Genomic DNA, 19994 nt, shown 5'->3' with positions numbered 1-19994 from the left:
ACATAGTGACGATGCCATGGATGTGCGCTTTACCGGTATGTCGGAAGGGAGAGAAACCTGGGGAGGTCTACGCGCAATTATCATATAATAATAATAATAGATCCGCGCTGATACGTTATCTGCGCCAAGATTCAAAGTTCAAGTCCACTTCGCTTTCAGTAGCTGGTTACAAGCTCAAGAGAAAGATGCACAGTTAACATCTCGGCCACATTGGCTAGCAAGCCCTCGTGTGGTTATAGGCACAAGGCGTCTTATCAGGGGCAGAAAATCCACATGAAGTTGGATCATTGTCGTATTACAGTCAGAAGATGCCGAAGCTATTATCGGAGCACCGCTCGTACAAATGCACAGGGGGGATGCTTGCCATTTTCTAGGCCTGGGGCCGTTCCGGATCCACAGTGCCTTTCACCTTAGCCGTCTCGGTTTCTCCCTCACCCTTCTGGCTCTTTCCCGGCTCATTCACGTACGGGTTGGAAGTATCAGTATTGGAGACGCCCTCCTGCTTCCCGGAGATGGTGGCTGGTCCTCCGGTTTCCCCGCGGGCAGAAGCCTATCATGAAAATAGTCAGACCAACCACGTTAAACATAATTCCGAGCCCGATACGGATCAGGCGCATGGAAAACGGGATAGACCTTACCTCGTCAACATTAGATGGCGGCTCTCCAAATGATCCACCCTTCTCGTCAGATGGAGACGAAGAAGTCTCAGTCTCGACCTTCTGCTCCGCATCCCGATCGGGCTGAGGCTCGGATTCTCCCGCAGGGGCCTGTTCCTCCTCCTTCTCCGTCTCTTTCACAGCTTCATGATTGTCTCCGTGGCCGCCGTGGGGCTTCTTTTCAGGGCCGGAGGAGAGCAAGTAGTAGGCAGCCGGTACGCCTAAGCCCACTGACCCCAGCAACCTATAGTCAATTAGGGTTAGCATTCGCATCGCGTATGTTGCAAGGAGGAAAGTGCGTTGTTACAGTGTCTTACCATGGTAGGTCACTGGATTTTGGGACACCGTGTGATGATTCGGAAGCGTATGTGCGGCGAGCGAATTGCTGCGCAGGTCTACGAGATGCAGTTCCAACAGCGCGAGCAGATGCGCGAAGGACATGAGCACGAGCGAACACCATTTTAAATGGATTTAAGATGATGAGGATCGGCGGTAGAGGGTTTATTATGCGGAAACGAAGCAATTGAGGTAAGATGAATAGAAGGAAGAGGAAGAATGCACGAAGGAGAAAGAGGAGGCTGGAGGTGATCGGATGATGACATGCCCCTGTCACTACTAAACAGCCTGCTTCGGAGCAACTCCTGCCGGCGTGGGCTCAAGTGATGTAATGCTCCCGTGGGGAAGATACCTACTCAGGCTACAGGAAATTGCAACGTGGATATATTGTTTGGTTCTTTTATTTTCTTTCCCCTGCCTAAATATCACGAATTCCGCCTGTCTCGGTATCTCTATTACTATCCGAGGTCAATAAGCAGCAGTTTGCCAGTTTCCCGTGGTACAGCTGCAAGGGCACTCGTCAGACATAACCTGATGGACTACAACTCACTAGGCTATTGAAAAATAAAAGATATGAGCTGTAAATTGTCAAAATTAATCATTTCCACTTCTCAGAATTCACAAGTGATTTGTAAGGACGATTAGAGAAGTCTAATGGATCTATAGATGTATCTATTATGGCTGTTGTCTTCTGATCTGATAAACTTAGTGCGGGCGGAGCTGTCCCGTTTCGGCCTAGGCAATGATACACCTCCGGACCTGAACAACGTATTCCGTCAATCTAACCTTCTCCAACTTATTGTTATCGGTCCATGGTGTGGGCCACGTACAAATGGCTCTAACATCAGTAAGGCTTCAATCGCTATCTGTGGCAAGTGTACTTGCTAACACGCCGTGTGACAGTGGAAAGCCTTCAACTTCTTCGACGTCTCTTCCGTCAAGCTACCTGAAGAGAGCTCATCAATATTCAACGTACGTACTTGACACCAACTCACCGATATGGCGACATACTAATAAGATTTCCTCGGAATTAGTCCGATATTTCCTCGCTTTGTACCGGCTCATCGAATCTCTTCCTTGGGTCCACCGATGGCTTTGTCCACCTCATCTCGCCCTCGTTCAAGCTCCTCCGATCGTTCAAGGCATCCGAAGGCGGGCCCATAACGCATATCAAACAGATAGAAGGAACATCACTTCTGGTTACGATTGCTGATGATGCCTCACATGAACCAGCTTTGAAGGTTTGGGCTCTGGATAAGACGGAGAAGAAAACAGGAGCCCCTAAGTGCCTATCAACGACCCCGGTGCAGAATGCTAGAAGACCATTCCCTGTACGTTAGTTCGTTCTCGGTGGTGCCTGAACTCTTGCTAAGCATTGAATGGGCAGATATCTGCGTTTACGGCCGTACCCGACCTGTCACAAGTCGCCGTGGGTTTCGCCAATGGTTCCGTGGTAATTATTCGTGGCGACTTGATTCACGATCGCGGCGCGCGGCAACGTATTGTATTTGAATCTGAGGAACCGATAACTGGACTGGAAATACACAATGGCTCAACAACTATCCTTTATATCTCCACAACGAACCGGATATTAGCGTTGGTTATTGCTGGTAGAGGCCAGGGCCAACCAGCTCGAGTCCTCGAAGACACGGGCTGCGCTCTTGGCTGTATGGCTCTGGACAAAGACAGTGGTGACGTTCTTGTGGCTAGAGAGGATGCGATATACACCTATGGGCCGCATGGGCGCGGGCCTAGCTACGCCTTCGACAGCCCTAAGAATTCAATCAACATCTTCAAAGATTATGTCGCACTTGTTTGTCCTCCAAAGGTCGCAACTTCGAACTCAGGTACTTTGCGAAACTTCGATGTCAGCCAGCCTAATGATATCTTCAGCACAACCACCTTTACATTGCTGGATACGGATCTGAAGTTCATTGCACACTCGGAGGCCCTAGTGTCCCCTGTAAAACAAGTTTTCATTGAGTGGGGCGATCTGTTCATCCTCACTACCGACGGGAAGGTACGCGGGTTCACTTAGTAATATTTTGGCTATGCTAACTTGATAAAGCTCTACCGCTATCGTGAGAAGAGCTTGCAACAAAAGCTTGAGATTCTCTACCAACGCAGTCTCTACATATTGGCAATTAATTTGGCACAGAAGAAAGGTGTCGATACTCTACAGCAGAATGCTATCTACCGTAAATACGGCGACTTCTTGTACCAGAGGGGCGACTATGACACAGCCATGCAGCAATACCTCCGGGCCATTGACAACACAGAGCCATCACAGGTCATTCGCAAGGTTGGAACACCATGTCCACATTGCACACTCATAACTAATTGTATACGAAAATAGTATCTGGATACGCAGCGTATTCACAATCTAATCGAGTACCTCGAAGAGTTACACGACCATGATCGTGCCACAGTCGACCACACAACGTTGCTCTTGAATTGCTACGCTAAGCTCAAAGACACGGGAAAACTAGACCAGTTTATAAAAGCTCCCGGAGAATTAAAGTTCGACTTGGAAACCGCTATTGCCATGTGCCGTCAGGGTGGCTACTATGAGCAAGCCGCTTACTTGGCTACAAAGTACGGCGAAAACGACATGGTTGTTGACATACTGATCGAAGACTCAAAGAAGTACGCAGAGGCTGTGGAATATATCTGGAGACTTGATCCTGAACTGGTTCGTACTAGTCATAAGCCTTGTTCCACAGCATGATATTAATTAATCCAAGGCCTACTATAACCTCATGAAGTATGCTCGTGTTCTCCTCTCCAATTGCCCGCAGAGAACGACAGAGCTTTTTATTGAATACTACAAGGGAAAGTACAAGCCCATCACCGAAGTTCAGAATCCACCCGAGCCACAGGCGCAGTCTACTAGCACATTACAAAGCCTGGCCGCTTTCCTTCCTCTTCCTTTGATGAACGCTAGCGCAGGCACCAAGACGACAACCGCCGAGCCTTCGCCCGAAGTAGAGGACAAGGCAACAGATGATACTCCGGTATACCAGATCCCCAAGCCCCGAACTGCCTTCTCTGCTTTTGTGGGCCATCCTCAAGAGTTTATTACATTCCTAGAGGCGCTTATCAAGCAAGACGGCCTAAAAGAAGAAGATAAAGTGGACCTTTATACGACACTATTCGAGATGTACCTGGATACGGCATCTCGCAAGAAATCCACGACTGAGAAGGAAGAATGGGAGACGAAAGCCAAGAGACTTATCGAAGGCAAGGATGTATGTACCTGATATGCAAGGCTTGCTCATCCTTGACTTGACTAATGTGTCTCCAGATCCCAATCTCCACATCCAGCGTCTTGTTGCTCTCAGATCTTTCAGGCTTTCGAGAGGGGTCGACTCTGGTGCGGGAGCAGGAAAGTCTTCGTTCTGATATTTTCCGCTCATTTACGTCTGCAAAGGATACACGTGGAGCTATCCAAGCTTTGAAGAAATATGGCCCAGAAGAACCCCAGCTGTATGTTGATGCTTTGACCTATTTTGCTTCAAGCCCGAAGATCCTCGAAGAGGCAGGCGAGGAGTTAGATGTTGTTCTCAAACGCATCAATGACGAGGGACTCATGTCGCCGCTCCAAGTCATCCAAGCGCTCAGCAACAACGCAGTGGTCACTATGGGCCGGGTAAAGAAGTATCTGAGTGATAACATCGAGCGAGAACGGAAAGAGATATCGACTGTTGGTACCCCGCCCTCAAGATAACCATGCTGTGAACTAATAATTTTCGCAGAATCGTCGTTTGATTTCCAGTTATAGCACAGAAACGGAGAACAAGAGGAAGGAGCTTGAACAATTAGGTAGCAAACCAGTCGTTTTCCAAGCTCGCCGGTGTGCACTTAAATCTTGCGGTGGAATATTGGACCTTCCTACGGTTCACTTCCTCTGCAAGCATTCTTTTCACCAACGGTGTCTGAACAAGGTTGATGAAGAAGCCGAATGTCCCGTCTGTGCCCCTCAGAACTCTACTATCAGAGCCATCCGCAAGAGACAGGTGGAGTCAGCGGATCAACATGAACTTTTCAAAGGGGAGCTCCAACGGTCGAAGGATGGCTTCGGGGTCATCAGCGAGTTCTTCGGAAGGGGGGTAATGCGACCGCAGAGTACCATGGAATGAGATATGTCTGCAATGCTTGCATCATGATACCTTTTGTATTTAGAATTTTATGTTTACAGACATACCCAATCCAAGCTTACGTCTTGATGTCAAATTATGAGCATCAAATGAACATAATCTTATCATCACGTGAACGCGCGTCATTTCCGTACCTAATCGGTCACGACGCGTGATAAGCCATTGAATTTGCCATGTCAATGCGCAGCCAATATCTGTTTTATCTCCTACGTTTCTCCACGTTATTGCATAGAAGTTAGATCCATGTCCCACGGCCGGGTGATTCAAGACTCCGATGACGAGGACGATCCGTTGGCAGCGGACTTCCCACCTCCCGCCAAGTCGACGCATCCAGCAGACAACGATAACGCCCTCAATTCAGTCGCACAAGATGTCCCTCTTACAGCCCAAGTACGGGAGCCCAACCACCCAATCGCAATCAACTTCGATGTGTTTCTTCAATCCCAGGAAGCAGCGCCAAATGGACTATCGTCATCCCAGCAACGGAGAGAAGAAAGATGGATCCCGAGCGAAGCGCGGGGTGGCGCTTCAATAGGTGAGCATTGCGCTACCAGTACTCCACATTGGCGGGATAAATTGAATTATCCACCATTTACTCATTACATACATCGCGATAGGGTCAATGATGACAGAGATTGGTCTGGCCCAGCAACGGCTCTTCGATGACGATGATGCTCAAAACGCCAATCGGCATCTTCCCCCACATACTACCCTTGACTCGGAACCCATACAGCCTACTTTACCACATATGGATGATATACATCTCGTCCCGTCTATCGACATCAATGGTCCCCAGCATTTAGATTACAATAGACTCGGGAGTGGTCCGGAATATATGTACCAAACAAACGACACAGTCGCCCACCAATACGAACCTATCGCACATACGGAACAACATCATCCTCGAAGTCTCCTGAGCAATGACTTCTCCCAGTCCGCGGAGTCATACAATCTCTTCGAATCATCGTTACAACCCTCCCGAAGCTCCAATCCCGATGCAATATCCTTCCTGAGACCGGACGACGCCTTGCAGATCGACCTGCAAAATGGTGCCCGGAGGTGGAACTCCATGCAAGGAATGCTCTCTTCGCCGCACGACACCGAACCGAACTCTTCATTATTGTCACCCAAAGCCGTTCGCTCGCAAAGTGACAATGCGGGCTCAAACGTGGTTCTAGCTCCACACCCCGAAGTGCAGCAACCTGTAGAGCCCCGCAATGAGCTACCTCATCCTGTCACTATTGAAACACCGACGGAGCCAAAGAAACGAGGTCGTCCAAAGAAGCAAAATCCAGCGGAAACTGTCGAAACGCCCGACCTTCCACGTCCAGTGAACCAGGACACTAGCGAAGCAAGTAACACTAAACCCGAGAAGCGCAAGCCAGGCCGGCCACCCAAGAATCCAAAGCCTGACGCAGAGCAAAATGACGTTTCGAACATCGATAATCAACCCACGCACACTATCCCTACAGCCATAGTACCGGAGCCACAAATTCCTCCAAATGAGCCAGAACACCCTACTCTTCCAGCCGATATACCCCAAAACCGCGCAACAGGAGCCACCAACTTCCACATCGAGATACCCACCCAACATTCCCCACCACCCACAGAAACCTCACAAACTCGAGAACCAGCACCAAAAGAACCAAAAAAGAAGAAACTAAAACGCGGCAAAACCACCTCCGTAACTCTCCAAAAAACCTACGACCCAGACATCGAAGACGACGTAATATGGATCGACGATGCTCCACCAAACCCCGTTATTCCCCAGCAAGAACAACATCCCCTAACCAGCGGGGTTTCGCACCCTACAGTCCCTACTAATAGCGAACAAACCCCACCAGACAATACAACAGTACAAACTGAGCCAGTTCCGCAACCTAAGAAACGCGGACGCAAGCGGAAGAAAACCTCCGATCCGTTGATCGAGGAAGAATTCAGAGACAAAATAGGGAAACCGTCGGATATCCATGTCGAACAAGATCAACAGACTGTCTCGGCCACGGTCGATAACACTACGAATACTGCAGTCGATCAAAATACAGTCGAAGGTTCAGATACCGTTGATATACCATGCGATCTGCAGGCTGGTCCAGAGAATACTCATTCTGAATCGACAAAAGAGAACCCGCCCGAAACACCCAAGAAGTCTGATTCGGAGCCGAAAACACCCTCTACGGCTACCGGGGCGGCGGATACAGATGCTTCAGGCAAGGATGCGAGCAAAGGGCCCGGAAAACACAGCCCAATCTCCACGGGGAAAGTGCCCTACCGCGTTGGATTGAGTCGCAAAGCCAGAATTGCTCCGTTGTTAAAGATTGTTCGGCGGTAATCAGCCCTACCAAAAAGCGTGTGTTTAGCCATCTTCTGAAGACCCCTTCGCTTGTCTACTATATTCGAATCATATGGTTGAGTTCGTCGACTGGCTTGCTAGACTGTTTTATTAATATGTGTGTTTTCCTAACCTGTATATGATACAATCACCGCGATGGTACGGGATGTGATAATGTCAAATGAGATGAGTTACGAACTGCATTCTTCATAAACGAGTGTACCATGTCAATCCAAACCAGTATCCGGGCACCAGGAGTATTAGTGGAAGAATATACTGACTAATTACAAAGGAAAACGCTGACAAGCCAGTATAGAGATTAATCACTTCATAGCCATCACCCCAAGGTTACAACCAGAATCAAAATAAGTGGCCAAGGCATTCCAATCAGCCAGGTCATTGCTACAAACAAAACCAAATCCGCAGCTTCCGATCCAGGTTGCAGCAAAGAGTCCGCCCCTGATGTTGCGGGACGCTTCACAGGTCCATGTCTGTGAACAGAGGATATATGTCTAGCCTTCTGACAATGACCAGCGTTAGGCTGGCAGCCAACCCCACAATACTTGGGAGTATTCCCGCAATAGTTATTCTTGCCACAGCATGATCCGAACTTCGACCCCAGACATGTAACATTCCCGCCGCAGCGACCGTCGCGCGAAATGGCATGGTTGGCAGTAGCAAGGGGTTTGGCCTTCCGAAGGATAGTATGCTCAGAACTCTCATCCATACGATACCAGTTCTCTTCGGGATCACCCAGGCACTCGCCAACAGTCACCATACTGTAGCCGTCTTTGGAGGCTTTCTTAAGCATGTGCTCTGTGAGGTTATACACAGTCTGTTCGTGCACATCATGAGCGATAACCAGCCAAGACTTGTCGGATGCTTTTCCCCGGGCCAGATTCTTGTCGAAAATGTCCTTGGAACCTTGGATAGCATTGGGGCTGTCATGGCTATAATCTTCGGTATCAATGTCATACAGGATGACATGGTACCCTAGATTACCCATGTCCTTCAGACAGCCGGATTCCTCAGTACAACTGGAATATGGGGGACGCATGTACGTTGGAAAGCCGCCCAAAATATTTCGGAGCGCCACTTCATTCCACAGAATCTGAATCCGACGTTGTTCTGGTGTGATTTTGCTAAGATCCTGATGCGACCAGGTATGACTGGCGATCTGGTGTCCACTCTGATACATGCGTTCGATCATCGAGGCCCAGGGCATCCCTGGGGTATCTATGGGTCCTTTGGCGTTATTGTTGCCTGTGATGAAGAAAGTCACTTTTGCATCGTATTTGTCCAGCAAATCGAGGAGATCCTCTGTGTACTTGTTCGGGCCATCGTCGAATGTCAAGGCAACATTTCCTGCCCCAGCACATGACCGGACAGCTTTGGGACCGTATGGAACCTGGCCAATTGTGGGTCGAGGGATACCGGACGTTGGAGGTCCGTCAGGTGTCATATGAGCATCGCAGTGGCCGTAATCGATCTGGCAATCAGGCGAGCGGCAGTGGGCCTTTGTTTTCCCGCAGTAACCTGGGTCTTGTTAGCCTGGCCTTCTTTGTGCGAAAGCGAAAGACCAACCTGCAGTCGAACAGCAACCATCATCGGAGCATTTGCCGAAGTCACGGCCGCATCGGGCCTGCAAGTTGCGTTCTACCAAAGCATGGATGGTATCATTCCCGTCAAGGCCGGTGATCGAATCAATACCCTCGAGCGTACTGCTTGGCTGAAGGGCAAGCTGCGCGGCGGAGCATGCTATCGCGCTGGCGATGATCGTCAATCGACCGAAGTGCATTTTTGAGGTATCAGTTGAGGATAAGTGAGATGTATCTGATAATATAGACGATAATACGAGATGGGTTTGTATATGGTGCAGTACTTGGGATAAGAGTGAGTGGTGAGAGGGTGAAGAACGAAAATCCGCATGGAAGATAGTCTATGGGTGCTCGTCCATTGCGAACATTGCTCCCAAAGGAAGGCGCAGTATGATTCTGGTAAAATGGCAGGAGCGAGCAGCAGCCACGCCAGATATTCAGGTATAGGTTGCGACCACAACGGCGTCTCTCTCAACGATACTCCAAAGCACTCGCACGTTCTTTCCATCACATAACTACTGCATCACTCGTGCAATCAGTGTTATATTCAACACAATCTGGAGATAGCACCACCATGATGCGGGCATACCATGAGATACATGACAATAAAGTCCCTATGGAACTCGATCTTGGCAATATATTGTGCTTCGATAAAACTCTCTTTCGGTACATTCTCTAGGTGGTGGTTTCAAGCTTGAAGGTGTGGTAAAGGTTGTTCGACCATGTCTCATTTTCGGGCTAGTAACCCCTAAAATCAGTACCTATTTTTGCGTACGGTATCCGTAGTGTCTCTATAGTATTTTTATTATGATACTACAATCTCTTGTTATATATACCGTATGAGTGGTATGACAAGCCATATGAGCGCTCTCCTGAGTTCGTACATAGAATCACCAAATGGAGAAGGAAAAAGGAGTGAAAGTCTTTTTTTAATAAGAGAACCTGTGGTTAAACAGTAAATTCAAGTTATAAGTCTTCACGAATTGCAAATGCTGAATTATAGTGGAAATTCGAGTGGGGATTCTATATGTATAGTTGATACTTCAAGCCCCAACGACACACTCCAACGTGCAATGATTATCTCCTTATCTTGACTCGTAGAAGCAGGCCAATCCCCTCAGCATTACAAATGATACATTAATTATCTAATATACTAAGGGAATGATAAAAAGGCACTGGTGCTATTGCTTGCTCAAATCTCTTCTGCATTGGTACCCTATGGTTGTCATTGATTCTACCCGCTAGCTCTTGGAGACCTCTAGGTTCTAAGCCATGTTAAGGTTGCAAATGGACCTCCACGAGGCCCTAACTGAGTATGACCAAAGCTTTAGACTTATAGACTTGTTGGATACCTGCCTACATTTACCAAAATTCATATCGGAGAACCTTTTATTTCACAACTATTGAGCGGTCGACTTACTGTGATCTGGGTGTTAGCCGGTAGCCCCTGTTTTCGTCTGGGACGCTAAGTATTGTCAAACCGCAGGTATAAGATACTAGACCATTAGATAGATGAGCGACGGAGGGTATCCGAAAAATTCATTCAACTAGCTTGATTAATCTTTTTGTATCTAGTATTCTAAGTCGCGATAACTTCACCAACGGTAGCAAAAACAAACGGAGCGAGTGTTGGAAGATGGGGACCGAACTTGGTCGGGCTGCTCCTTGCGACGCTACCGACTGTGGCAATGAGGTGCCTTCGGTGCACGACGCTAATTTGTGGATTATTGAACCTCTTAACGAGTTCGTCAACGAACGAGCTGAACTGAGCCTCGGAGAAATGAGGTACCAAGGCGGAAATGGCGGCCAGCGCTCTTTTCGTAACTACGGTACCAGCAGTGTCGTTGTCGATGATGGACATCACTGATTTCTGGAGAGCCGTTAACTCGGCCTCCTTGAGAAGTGGCCCGAAGCAGGTGACGACCTGAATCAGAACATCAATCGCATCGCTGCTAAAACCCTTGGAAGTATCTTTCTCTAGCATGCCCTTGATGACGGAGCCTCTTCTGCCAGATTGAGATGGTGTAGGACCGGTCAAGCGAGGGATCAGTATTTTGGAGACAGAGGAGTAAGCCATGGAGACATCTGGAGTAGGTGGTTGCCCAGACTGAGGACGGGGAAGGGCGGTGACAATGACACGTAGAGCGGTGTTAGGAACTGAGGTATCGATGGTCTGAGATGCTGTCAGGTTCGAGAGCTTTTCGAGGATGGTAGTGAGGCTTTCGGAAGGCAGCCGATTCACAAGTGGACCGAGACTGATCATTATAGTCAACCATGTATTCGACCTGAATATAAAAAGTAAGGTGTGCACCATAGACTAACCATTTCAATGCTTGATTTTGAACATCGCCGTGTTGATCATCCAAGGCATTGAGCAAGCCGTCGGCCAGCCGTGATGAAGAAAACTGATCGTGAGCCAAATATGCTGAGGTGGGGCTGTTGAGAATGCTCAGAAGATCGTTCAGCGACATGTACCTCATGTCAGGATCTGGATCATCCAGTTTTGAGAGCAGACCATTGAGGTTCTGTTGGACTGCCTGTCGGTCCGCCATGGCTGTATACCCCGCACAACAAAATTCAGTCGAATAAGATGATGGTAGGTAAGCTCGAGGACAAATATTGGACGTGGAAAGTGTTGTATAAGATGCGGAAGTACAGCACGAGAGTCAAGGTGGCGCGATCTTGAACAGAATACCGAGTGAGGTTGGAGGTACCTGTGAATGACTTATCGATTAATCGGTATCAATCCAATCTAGCTCCATGGAGTGTGTCTGTCAAGTGGGGTATAGCTCCTACGGGAGACTATAGGTGTGCCCGGCGCAGTTTTGTCTCAGGCAATGACTATGTCATCCGGCAAAACTTTCGAACTTCGGCCCCGTATACGGAGTAATAATATAGGTAGGTCTGTATGGCCTTGCTAAATACAGGTAAACTATTGGCCATTGCACCCCATAATAGACATTGCTTCAATTCCTTCCTACTCTTCTCCTTTCTGCTTCATTCACTGCTGAGTGAATTGCGTCTTCCTGTTGTAGATAGCCATTCGAGGAAGGTAATTTCGAGGTTTAAGAAGCCCCAGCATACTTGCAATGAACCTAAGTAGAGCAAATTCACGAATCGGGCCACTTTGCACCAATATTCCTTGATTCCTCTAAGCCTGACATCGAGCACAATTGCGTCAACTGACTCACTGATCCAACTCCCCCCCCTTCTCGAGACCCCAGATCCACCCCCGACAGAGCTCAAAATGCCCTCAACAGATGAGCTGGAATTGTCCTTTGGAGACCTCGAACAAGATCCTCAACAGCTTGTTGCTGCCGGTTTTCATCCCGTTTGGAACTTTGCGGACGGCTCTTATGGTCCACTGCCAGCCGACAATGGACATCGCAGAACGGATCGATCCTGAGCTGACGGACACAATGCAATTGCAAGGGAGCTTGGAACAAGTTCAAGATTTATTGGACCAATTTCAAGCCTATTCTGGTCAGCAGTCGCCGCAATTGATAACCCGGCTTATACTATGAGTGACGAGATCATCAAGATTCCCTCGAATGCCACGATTCCATTGATGTGGGTCAGCTTTGGGAAGATAGAGAAATTCCTTCCGTTGTCTACAACAATCAATTTGATCTTCCTCGAAGGTGTTGTCTGAATAGCTTTGTTACTATAAACATTGCTACAAGTGGTTGCTTAAGGGATCGAGCATCTGTTTAGAAATGGCGCTGGTCACAGCATTCAATACTTGCTGAATCCCCCCTTTGCAATGTTCCTTGGCTACCAATTATAGCTATTTAGAATTACAGAATTTCTTCGGTTGCAGCGTGTAATCTCGCTTTGCTTCGGTACGCCACAGCCCCTGAGCCTTACTCTATGGTGTGACTAGATAGCTTGGGCTTCACTCGTGAAAGTTGAACAGGATATGCCTATTTAGGAAGGAGTGTATAGTATCACATACTGGCAGGATTCAAAATATGCATGTATCTGATATTAGCGTCTTCTAAGAACCAAAAGACACGTCCTTGTGGGTTCTAGAATCAACAAACTCTGGGGGTTTCAGCTCATTGCAACGCCAGACATCCATGTAGAAGCGTGAAAGGAGATGTCTCAAGAATACGAGCAAAGGTGAGTCTACCCAGGAACACGGTTGGGCTAGTCTCACTGTATGGCTTCTTTGAGTGTCAAACTACAAATAATTTGAGCAGGTGATATGTCATGATTGATGATGTTTTTTAACATGCTCGTGTTCTGACATTAAACGGTTCAGCCCTCTTCTCAGCTCCTGAAAATGCGTAGTGTGGAGCTTTCTGGAATACGTGAGCTGCATGGTGACTATATTAGTTGTAGCGGGAGGGTGGTGTTTGAAAACACTGACAAATGAACAGATATGTATGATCGCCAGGAATGACGAAGGAGCTGACACCCTTATCGTAAAGCGAAGTGGTTTCTGGACGGTTCCAAACCTATGGACCTGCGTCAGCCATATCAAGGTGGCGAATAGAACGCGCATTCCACCTGAGACTCCAGGCGTGCCGTACCTTACCATATTTTCTTCTATAAGCTCTAGAATTTCGACCGTGCAATCTGAGAGTGTATACAGTGTCGGATTATAGCGTGGTGGCGTTGGCGTGTTTCCTGGGAGGTTGGCACAGTATTAGGTTCCCATACTTTGGCGCTATAGCCCTTTTCCTAGTATCTCTGGATTGCACACATATAAATATTGGCATGGAGTCTGACTTTTCATTGGAACCATCGTGAGTTTTGTGGATTTCAATGAGATACTAGGGCGGCCTGATCCAGCAATGGCGAGAAAAAGAAAAACCCCACCTTCTATAAGAAGACGTTCACCTATAAGGTGGACTGCTCAGGAAGATGGAATCCTCTTCAAGACTGTCCACGCTTGCACAATCCGTGGGGAGGACCAGTCTCCTCCATCAGATCCCAAGAAAACCAGAAAGGATACTATTGCATGGAAGCTGGTTGCACAATCATTACCAGAGAGGACGAATAGAGATTGCCGCAAGAGATGGTTCAAGATCGACCGACGCTGGGTGCAAGGGCCTTGGGCACCAGATGAAGAGACGCGGTTAAGGGAAGCTGTTGCAATATATGGACCTGGGTGAGTGTTATCGCCTTCATTGTTTTGCTATATCAAAGATATAAACTCACTGTTTGTTAGATGGGACGAGGTTTCATTCTCAGTCAAAACAAGGAATCCTGACCGTGAGTATCTCCTCCACACATAGATATATAGAGTGAGTGCTTACACATATAACGAGATGAAAGAATGCTTGGAGCACTGGGAGAAAACTCTCCATCCAATCGTCGCCAGCCGAAGTCGGGAAAAGATGGATGTAGGTCGAATCCATTGCGAAACAGCCAGACTTCATCTTACAAGTTCTCCCGCAGGACATCGAGCTGCTAGATGTGGTTGGCCATCAATCAAGCTACGGCCAGACGGGGTTAGCAGGACGACCAATATCGGAAATCAGGAACCGGTAAGCAATGGCCTCCTTATGGCTTTTGGTTCCACTATTTTTGCTGATCTGCTTAAGTGCAATGTCAATCTGCTGGCAGCAAAACCCTCTACAATGGCGTCCTGAAATCCCCCAGGTAGCGACAGTGTTCGGCCAGCAAGTCATTATGGGAAATGCGACATACAATCCTACCATCGTCCCACAAGAAAATCCTGCGATGCTCGATATCTATCAGCAACCGTTTGGGCAGCCCACCAGTGAACACCGAACCATATGTGGCAACGGCTTGACTGAGCAGAGCGTCTATGCACGCAATAGCCACGACGTACCAAGGGTTTCAACGTCATACATGAGACCGATTCACGAAGAGTCGCGATACTTTCAGGCACAAGCACCATCACTGGGCTTGGGAGCGTTAGCCATGGAATGTAACTCCATACATGTGGTCGGGAGTGTTGCAGACCAACAGTTGGGTCAGATATTCGAGTATATGCTACACCAAGGAATTCACGCTACCATCCATGTGTGCTGAGACGACACAAAATGAAAAAGGGTACTGTACTGCTATTTGAAATAAGAATGCCATTTTCGGGAAGTGAAAAAGGCCCCCGCCCATAGCTAAAGGTTAAGCATCATAAAACGTACTTGTGGGACATGTATGTGATCATGTACACATGTACATGTCATCTTAGATGCACTGAGTCTGAGACCATACCCAAAACGGCAAAGTTCACTTCGCCCCAGGCTGTTTCGTTCTGCTCTACTTCAGTTGCATATCTCAGCCTGGGGTTTTTTATGAATTGTACTCAGCTTGTCAAGGTCCCATGATTACGTGTATCAATAAGAATGGAGCACCCAAGAGCAACAACATCTCATTACAAGTTCAAACTCATACCCGAGTTCTTCGTAAATTACCACGAAATCGCCAGACAAAGTCCAGGCTCGAAAGTAACTACCCAACCGAGCCTCGGGCTTATCGACCAACCCTACAGCACACCAACCAATACTCAGCCAGACGCAGAACCCAAGAAGCCGTGGGAGCGATTCGCAGAGTATATAAACCAACTAAACGCCGAGAGCCCAGACAGCGTGACCTACAAGGTCATCTACTTAACCAGACACGGACTCGGTATACATAATGCTTTCGAAGCCAAGGTCGGCAGAGAAGCATGGAATGTATGATATCGCTCTTCCCGATTTCATTTCACCTATATAGCCAACCCCACTAATAGAATCAGAACTACTGGTCCCACCTCGACGGAGACGGTACCATCTCTTGGGTAGATGCAAAGCTAACAGAAGCCGGCATCCAACAAGCGGAAGCACTGAGCCAATTCTGGACAGATGCCGTGACTATGGAGAAGGTACCACTTCCAGAGGCGCTGTACACAAGTCCCCTGGCGCGATGTCTTGAGACTACGCGGCTCGTTTTCTCCCAACCTATGGAACAATCCGGAGAGCAGTTTCAGCCTGTAGTGAAGGAGCTGCTGAGGGAACGATTAACGGATCATACGTGCGACAAGAGAAGTACACGGACGTGGATTGCAGGCCATCATCCTTCGTACTTAATTGAGCCTGGCTTTTCGGAAGAGGATCTTCTGTGGAGTCCGGATCGGTGGGAGTCTGTTGAGGAGCATGTTGCGAGGAAGCAGAAGGTTCTCGAGGAGCTTTTTGCGGAAGATTCTAGTTCGTTTATTTCTCTTACGGTCCACTCGTATGCGATTTCGGCGATCCTTAGGGCTTGTGGGCATGAGGAGTTTAGAGTCCGTGAGGGTTCGACGATTGCCTTGTTAGTTCGTGGAGACAGGGTAGAATTGTCTTAATATGATTTGAAGACCATGCTTAGTATGCAGGGACTGTGTTATACGATATAATTTCCTGTTGCTAAGTAAATAGGCAATCTGAGCACAGACTACTAGAATAATCAAATTGTATGTCTGGAGTATTTGACAATATGCAATTGTAAAACTGATGGTTAGCAAGGGTATATATTTCTATTCACAAATATCAAATCGTAAATGCGTCACTGGTAAGATATCTTGACCAAAAACAACAAGGTCAATATAGAGACACAGAGGACTACCGCCTCGAGGGAAGACCAGCTCCGCCATGCTTTCCATCCAGAAAAATGCGTTCTAAGATTTATGAGCACTTGAACAGCCTGCCCTCATATGCAGATCTGTCACTTTTTACTATCCACGCCCATTGTAGATCGCCGTGTGCCAGCTGAAGAAGTTGGACCTGAATTGGAAGTTTCACAGAGTCTGAGATCCTTGTTGAGGTCGAAGCTCTGCTGCAGCCAGCTGCCTGCGTCGGCGATCGCCTGAGCAAGGTTAAAGCTATCGCTACCTGGAAAGCCTTGCTGCCCTACCTGAGCGGTAGGTGGTGTTGTACCCGTTAATGTCATTGGAAGTACGCTATGCTGTGTCTCATGCCCAGGAGACCGACGGTGAAGAGGACTTGAGTGTATGTAGTTATTGTCCTGTTCGCAATGCGCCTCACTAGAAGCTGACGAGGGTGGTGATGATAGCTTAAAGCTGGCAATTTTTAATTTCTTTCTAGCTGTTAAGTGCTTCACTGGGGACATAGTCCGACGGTTTCGCTTCTTTTCTGTACTGAAGGTAAACGGCGTAACCGCATCAATCATGCACTGGGTGCTTTGCCACTGGCCGGCAGTCATAGGTGCCTTTACCCCGCTACTTCCTCCAGCTCTATTGGGTGTGGACAGTCGATGGAAAGGAGTAATATCCTTCGCAATAGGTGAAGAAAGGTTGGAGGAATTGGAAGTATGTTGTCTTTCTGGAGATGCTATATCGTGTTCCGGGCTGTCGAGGTCATTCTGGAACGACCTCTGTGCGTGCAGGAGAGCTGCCTGAGTAGAGAATTGAGGATCGGGGATGGTGTCGCCGTCATACTCCGAATTGCTTCTCGGTAATGCAATCGAATGCAGGGACGTGATGTCTGTCATGGTTGGGTTTACACGCACTTGTTGAGCTGACGGCAACCTCTCACTAGCAATACCCTTATTCACAATACTTGTAGATCGAAACTTCGCCGACTGAGAAATAGATATATTACCAATCGCTTTAGTAGTGCTGGTAGAAATGAAAAGGTCTTTAGGGTCTTTGTCGGCCTCGGACCGGCCATGTCTATTGGGATGGGCCAAAAACGTATCTTGTAGAGATATGACCTCTTGTTCCGGAGGCTTGCTACCTTTTGCGAAATCTGATGGGCGTGGCTCTTCTTCAGCGTCCAGATCCCCGGCGATGGGGGATTTGGAGCCTCTTGTTTCGTTGGAGACACGAGACTTCCTCCGACGGTACTCAAACTGCGGTAGGTGCGACGACGGCGCAAGGACACAGAATGAAGGGCCTTGGCTCACCGCTCCGGAGGTGGTCGCTTCTATTCCAAGACCGGGAAGGTGCTGCTCCTTGGCAGGGGAAGAGGCGATACTGTTTGGGATACGGCTGATATCGAGAGGGTCAGAACCAGGGCCATCATGTGCAGGGGAAAATGATGTGCGACGTTCTGAAAAGGATCTCTCTTCATGCTCAAATGATGTAGTCTGGCTGTTGTTTCTAGCGTCTTTGGAGGCGCGACTCTTGGTTGAGTAGCGGGATGACAATGTTGTTGTTGGTGATGTGGGCAGATCAACATTTTGAAAGCTAATTTGTTTCCGGTCTTTCTTCAACCAAGCTTCGTTTGGGAGTCCCAAAGTGCTGGCAGGCTGCAACTGTGCGTTCGAATCGCCTGGTCTTGCCCACGGTATTGACGTCCGAGGCGTGCTCGGAGAAACCGACTTTCTATTACGTTTATCACACGAGCGACCGAGGCGAGCAGAAGCATCTCTTCTATGACCTGACACATGGATATCTGAATCTGGAGCGACAGTGGGTGGTCTCGAATCGCGGACTTCCCGAGGCTCTTGGTATGTTCTTCTTCTCCGAGAGTTCGTTTCATGTATCACAGGGCTTGCTGGAATCTCGGGCTCTTTGGGTGGCAGTATCGTCTTGTGGCAAGGTGGTATCGCTCGCTTTCTATTGGTCTTCCAAGGGTTTACCCAGCCTTCATCGAAGCGTCCCCGTAGAGAAGCTGAGAGAATGAAGAGGGGTTTGCCCTGGAGATATGACTCGGCAAGTTTCTCAATCCTCTGGCGCTGCGCATCACGTTCCTCATCATTCAGCTCATCGTCGGAACCAAGAAGGCCACCATTGTCTAGATCGGAAGTTGGCGGAGAGCATGTTTCCAGAGTAAGCGGCGACACCGGTCGACGGGGTGGCATCTGGGTGGGATGAGATCATCAACGGGTATGATTGTTTACTGTGCAGCAACAGTCGAACACTGACTGCATTTGAGCGACCGAGGACTTGATGGTTGGGTGCGACCGAGAGGTCCTCATATCTTTTGCGACAAAGTGTTGTTGGGTACTGTATTGGACCGATAGTGCTCCATTTGCGTAGATCAAAGCTTTTCTTAGCTACTGTGGAAGTTCCGGTGTGGTCACGCGAAGCAAACCACTTAACGCGCCCCCCACTGATTCCCGCAGCAACGTGGTGGATGCTGGATTATTGAAGGCCCGACGATGTTGACACATCTGGTCTTCAACTAAGCCAAATGCGGATTTCAAGAAGCATTACAGTATAAATTTAGTTTTATACTAGTAAATTCCTTGATATTAAATCGATTGAACTGATTGGATTGCTTAAATTATAGTATATCCTCGGCTTATTAAAGTATTGCGCTCTGCAAGTCTTGGGCAGTGGTCCTTGATCCGCTAGCCTACCGGTATCTAGTTGGCAGGTACGTTCAGCTTTGAGAAGGTCAGGTTCGACCTCAATATATACTACTCATGAAACCACCAAGACGAAAAAGAGAGGTATTGGACCCCGATTCTGTCTCATACCGAGAGACTCGTGTCCAGAGAAAAAGATGGACGGGTCAACGGTACCGCTAAGAGTGAGGAGGATATTTATGATGTCTTTATGAATTTGTATACTGGCCTACGAATACCAAGTCTATAATGCCCCCGTCAAATGGGATATCCTAATAATTAGTCTATCGAAATAACTCGCTCGCTCTAGAATGCAATCTATCACCCCGTCGCTGATTTCAAGGTGTCAAGATCAAGCTAAAGCCCTCGCAGCAACTTTTGACCAGCTAAAATTCGCGAGAAAGAGTTTTGCGAGAAATGCTTCCGACGGGATAATTTTAGATGTATTATCACAAACGAGCTGGATCTAGAGCATTAGGACTAGAATGGGGGCCCACATTATTCTATTCTCCTATGCATGCTGGAATATGCCATCTGTAATATACCCTCTATCAATAAACATATAGATGCTAAAAGAAGATTAGAGTGTACCACTCGAGGCTTTGCTGCGTGGGAAGTTGTAAACCATTGCTTTACCTCTATCCCAAAGCAGCGGCTTGACTATGAGATA

The 19994-nt window shown here is 48.0% G+C and overlaps 8 protein-coding genes across 8 annotated transcripts; 4 read left to right on the top strand and 4 right to left on the bottom strand.

Annotated features, from left to right (window-relative positions):
* Positions 1-370: 370 nt before the first annotated feature.
* On the bottom strand, positions 371-1116 carry ABOM_000262 (uncharacterized protein; the record flags this gene model as incomplete). The annotated part of the gene is made up of 3 exons (XM_022527392.1): positions 371-550; positions 639-900; positions 974-1116. The coding sequence occupies 3 exons, from the start codon at positions 1114-1116 to the stop codon at positions 371-373; spliced, it is 585 nt and encodes a 194-aa protein (XP_022394938.1).
* Positions 1117-1824: 708 nt separating this feature from the next.
* On the top strand, positions 1825-5131 carry ABOM_000261 (tethering complex subunit PEP5; the record flags this gene model as incomplete). The annotated part of the gene is made up of 9 exons (XM_022527391.1): positions 1825-1839; positions 1896-1964; positions 2027-2323; positions 2380-3012; positions 3061-3294; positions 3349-3684; positions 3737-4240; positions 4297-4695; positions 4748-5131. 9 exons carry the CDS (start codon positions 1825-1827, stop codon positions 5129-5131), a joined length of 2871 nt encoding a protein of 956 aa, XP_022394939.1.
* A 261-nt stretch (positions 5132-5392) lies between these two features.
* ABOM_000260 (uncharacterized protein) lies at positions 5393-7481 on the top strand (the record flags this gene model as incomplete). Its single annotated transcript, XM_022527390.1, has 2 exons — positions 5393-5684; positions 5767-7481. The coding sequence occupies 2 exons, from the start codon at positions 5393-5395 to the stop codon at positions 7479-7481; spliced, it is 2007 nt and encodes a 668-aa protein (XP_022394940.1).
* A 337-nt stretch (positions 7482-7818) lies between these two features.
* Positions 7819-9279, bottom strand: ABOM_000259 (chitin deacetylase CDA6; the record flags this gene model as incomplete). The annotated part of the gene is made up of 2 exons (XM_022527389.1): positions 7819-9017; positions 9066-9279. The coding sequence occupies 2 exons, from the start codon at positions 9277-9279 to the stop codon at positions 7819-7821; spliced, it is 1413 nt and encodes a 470-aa protein (XP_022394740.1).
* Positions 9280-10658: 1379 nt separating this feature from the next.
* ABOM_000258 (uncharacterized protein) lies at positions 10659-11631 on the bottom strand (the record flags this gene model as incomplete). The annotated part of the gene is made up of 2 exons (XM_022527388.1): positions 10659-11334; positions 11402-11631. The coding sequence occupies 2 exons, from the start codon at positions 11629-11631 to the stop codon at positions 10659-10661; spliced, it is 906 nt and encodes a 301-aa protein (XP_022394739.1).
* Positions 11632-13878: 2247 nt separating this feature from the next.
* ABOM_000257 (uncharacterized protein) lies at positions 13879-14980 on the top strand (the record flags this gene model as incomplete). The annotated part of the gene is made up of 5 exons (XM_022527387.1): positions 13879-14195; positions 14256-14299; positions 14363-14430; positions 14486-14574; positions 14632-14980. Coding segments are annotated over 5 exons (867 nt in total), but the record flags the coding sequence as incomplete, so codon positions are not given.
* Positions 14981-15399: 419 nt separating this feature from the next.
* ABOM_000256 (histidine phosphatase family protein) lies at positions 15400-16376 on the top strand (the record flags this gene model as incomplete). The annotated part of the gene is made up of 2 exons (XM_022527386.1): positions 15400-15729; positions 15792-16376. The coding sequence occupies 2 exons, from the start codon at positions 15400-15402 to the stop codon at positions 16374-16376; spliced, it is 915 nt and encodes a 304-aa protein (XP_022394741.1).
* A 359-nt stretch (positions 16377-16735) lies between these two features.
* On the bottom strand, positions 16736-18835 carry ABOM_000255 (uncharacterized protein; the record flags this gene model as incomplete). The annotated part of the gene is made up of 1 exon (XM_022527385.1): positions 16736-18835. One exon carries the CDS (start codon positions 18833-18835, stop codon positions 16736-16738), a length of 2100 nt encoding a protein of 699 aa, XP_022394744.1.
* Between the last annotated feature and the right edge of the window lie 1159 nt (positions 18836-19994).

The sequence above is a fragment of the Aspergillus bombycis genome (genome assembly GCF_001792695.1).
Source record: "Aspergillus bombycis strain NRRL26010 chromosome Unknown contig00001, whole genome shotgun sequence".
In the NCBI taxonomy this organism is placed as follows: domain Eukaryota; kingdom Fungi; phylum Ascomycota; class Eurotiomycetes; order Eurotiales; family Aspergillaceae; genus Aspergillus; species Aspergillus bombycis.
Note: the sequence above shows the minus strand (reverse complement) of the source record. Positions and strands in the feature narration are given on the sequence as shown.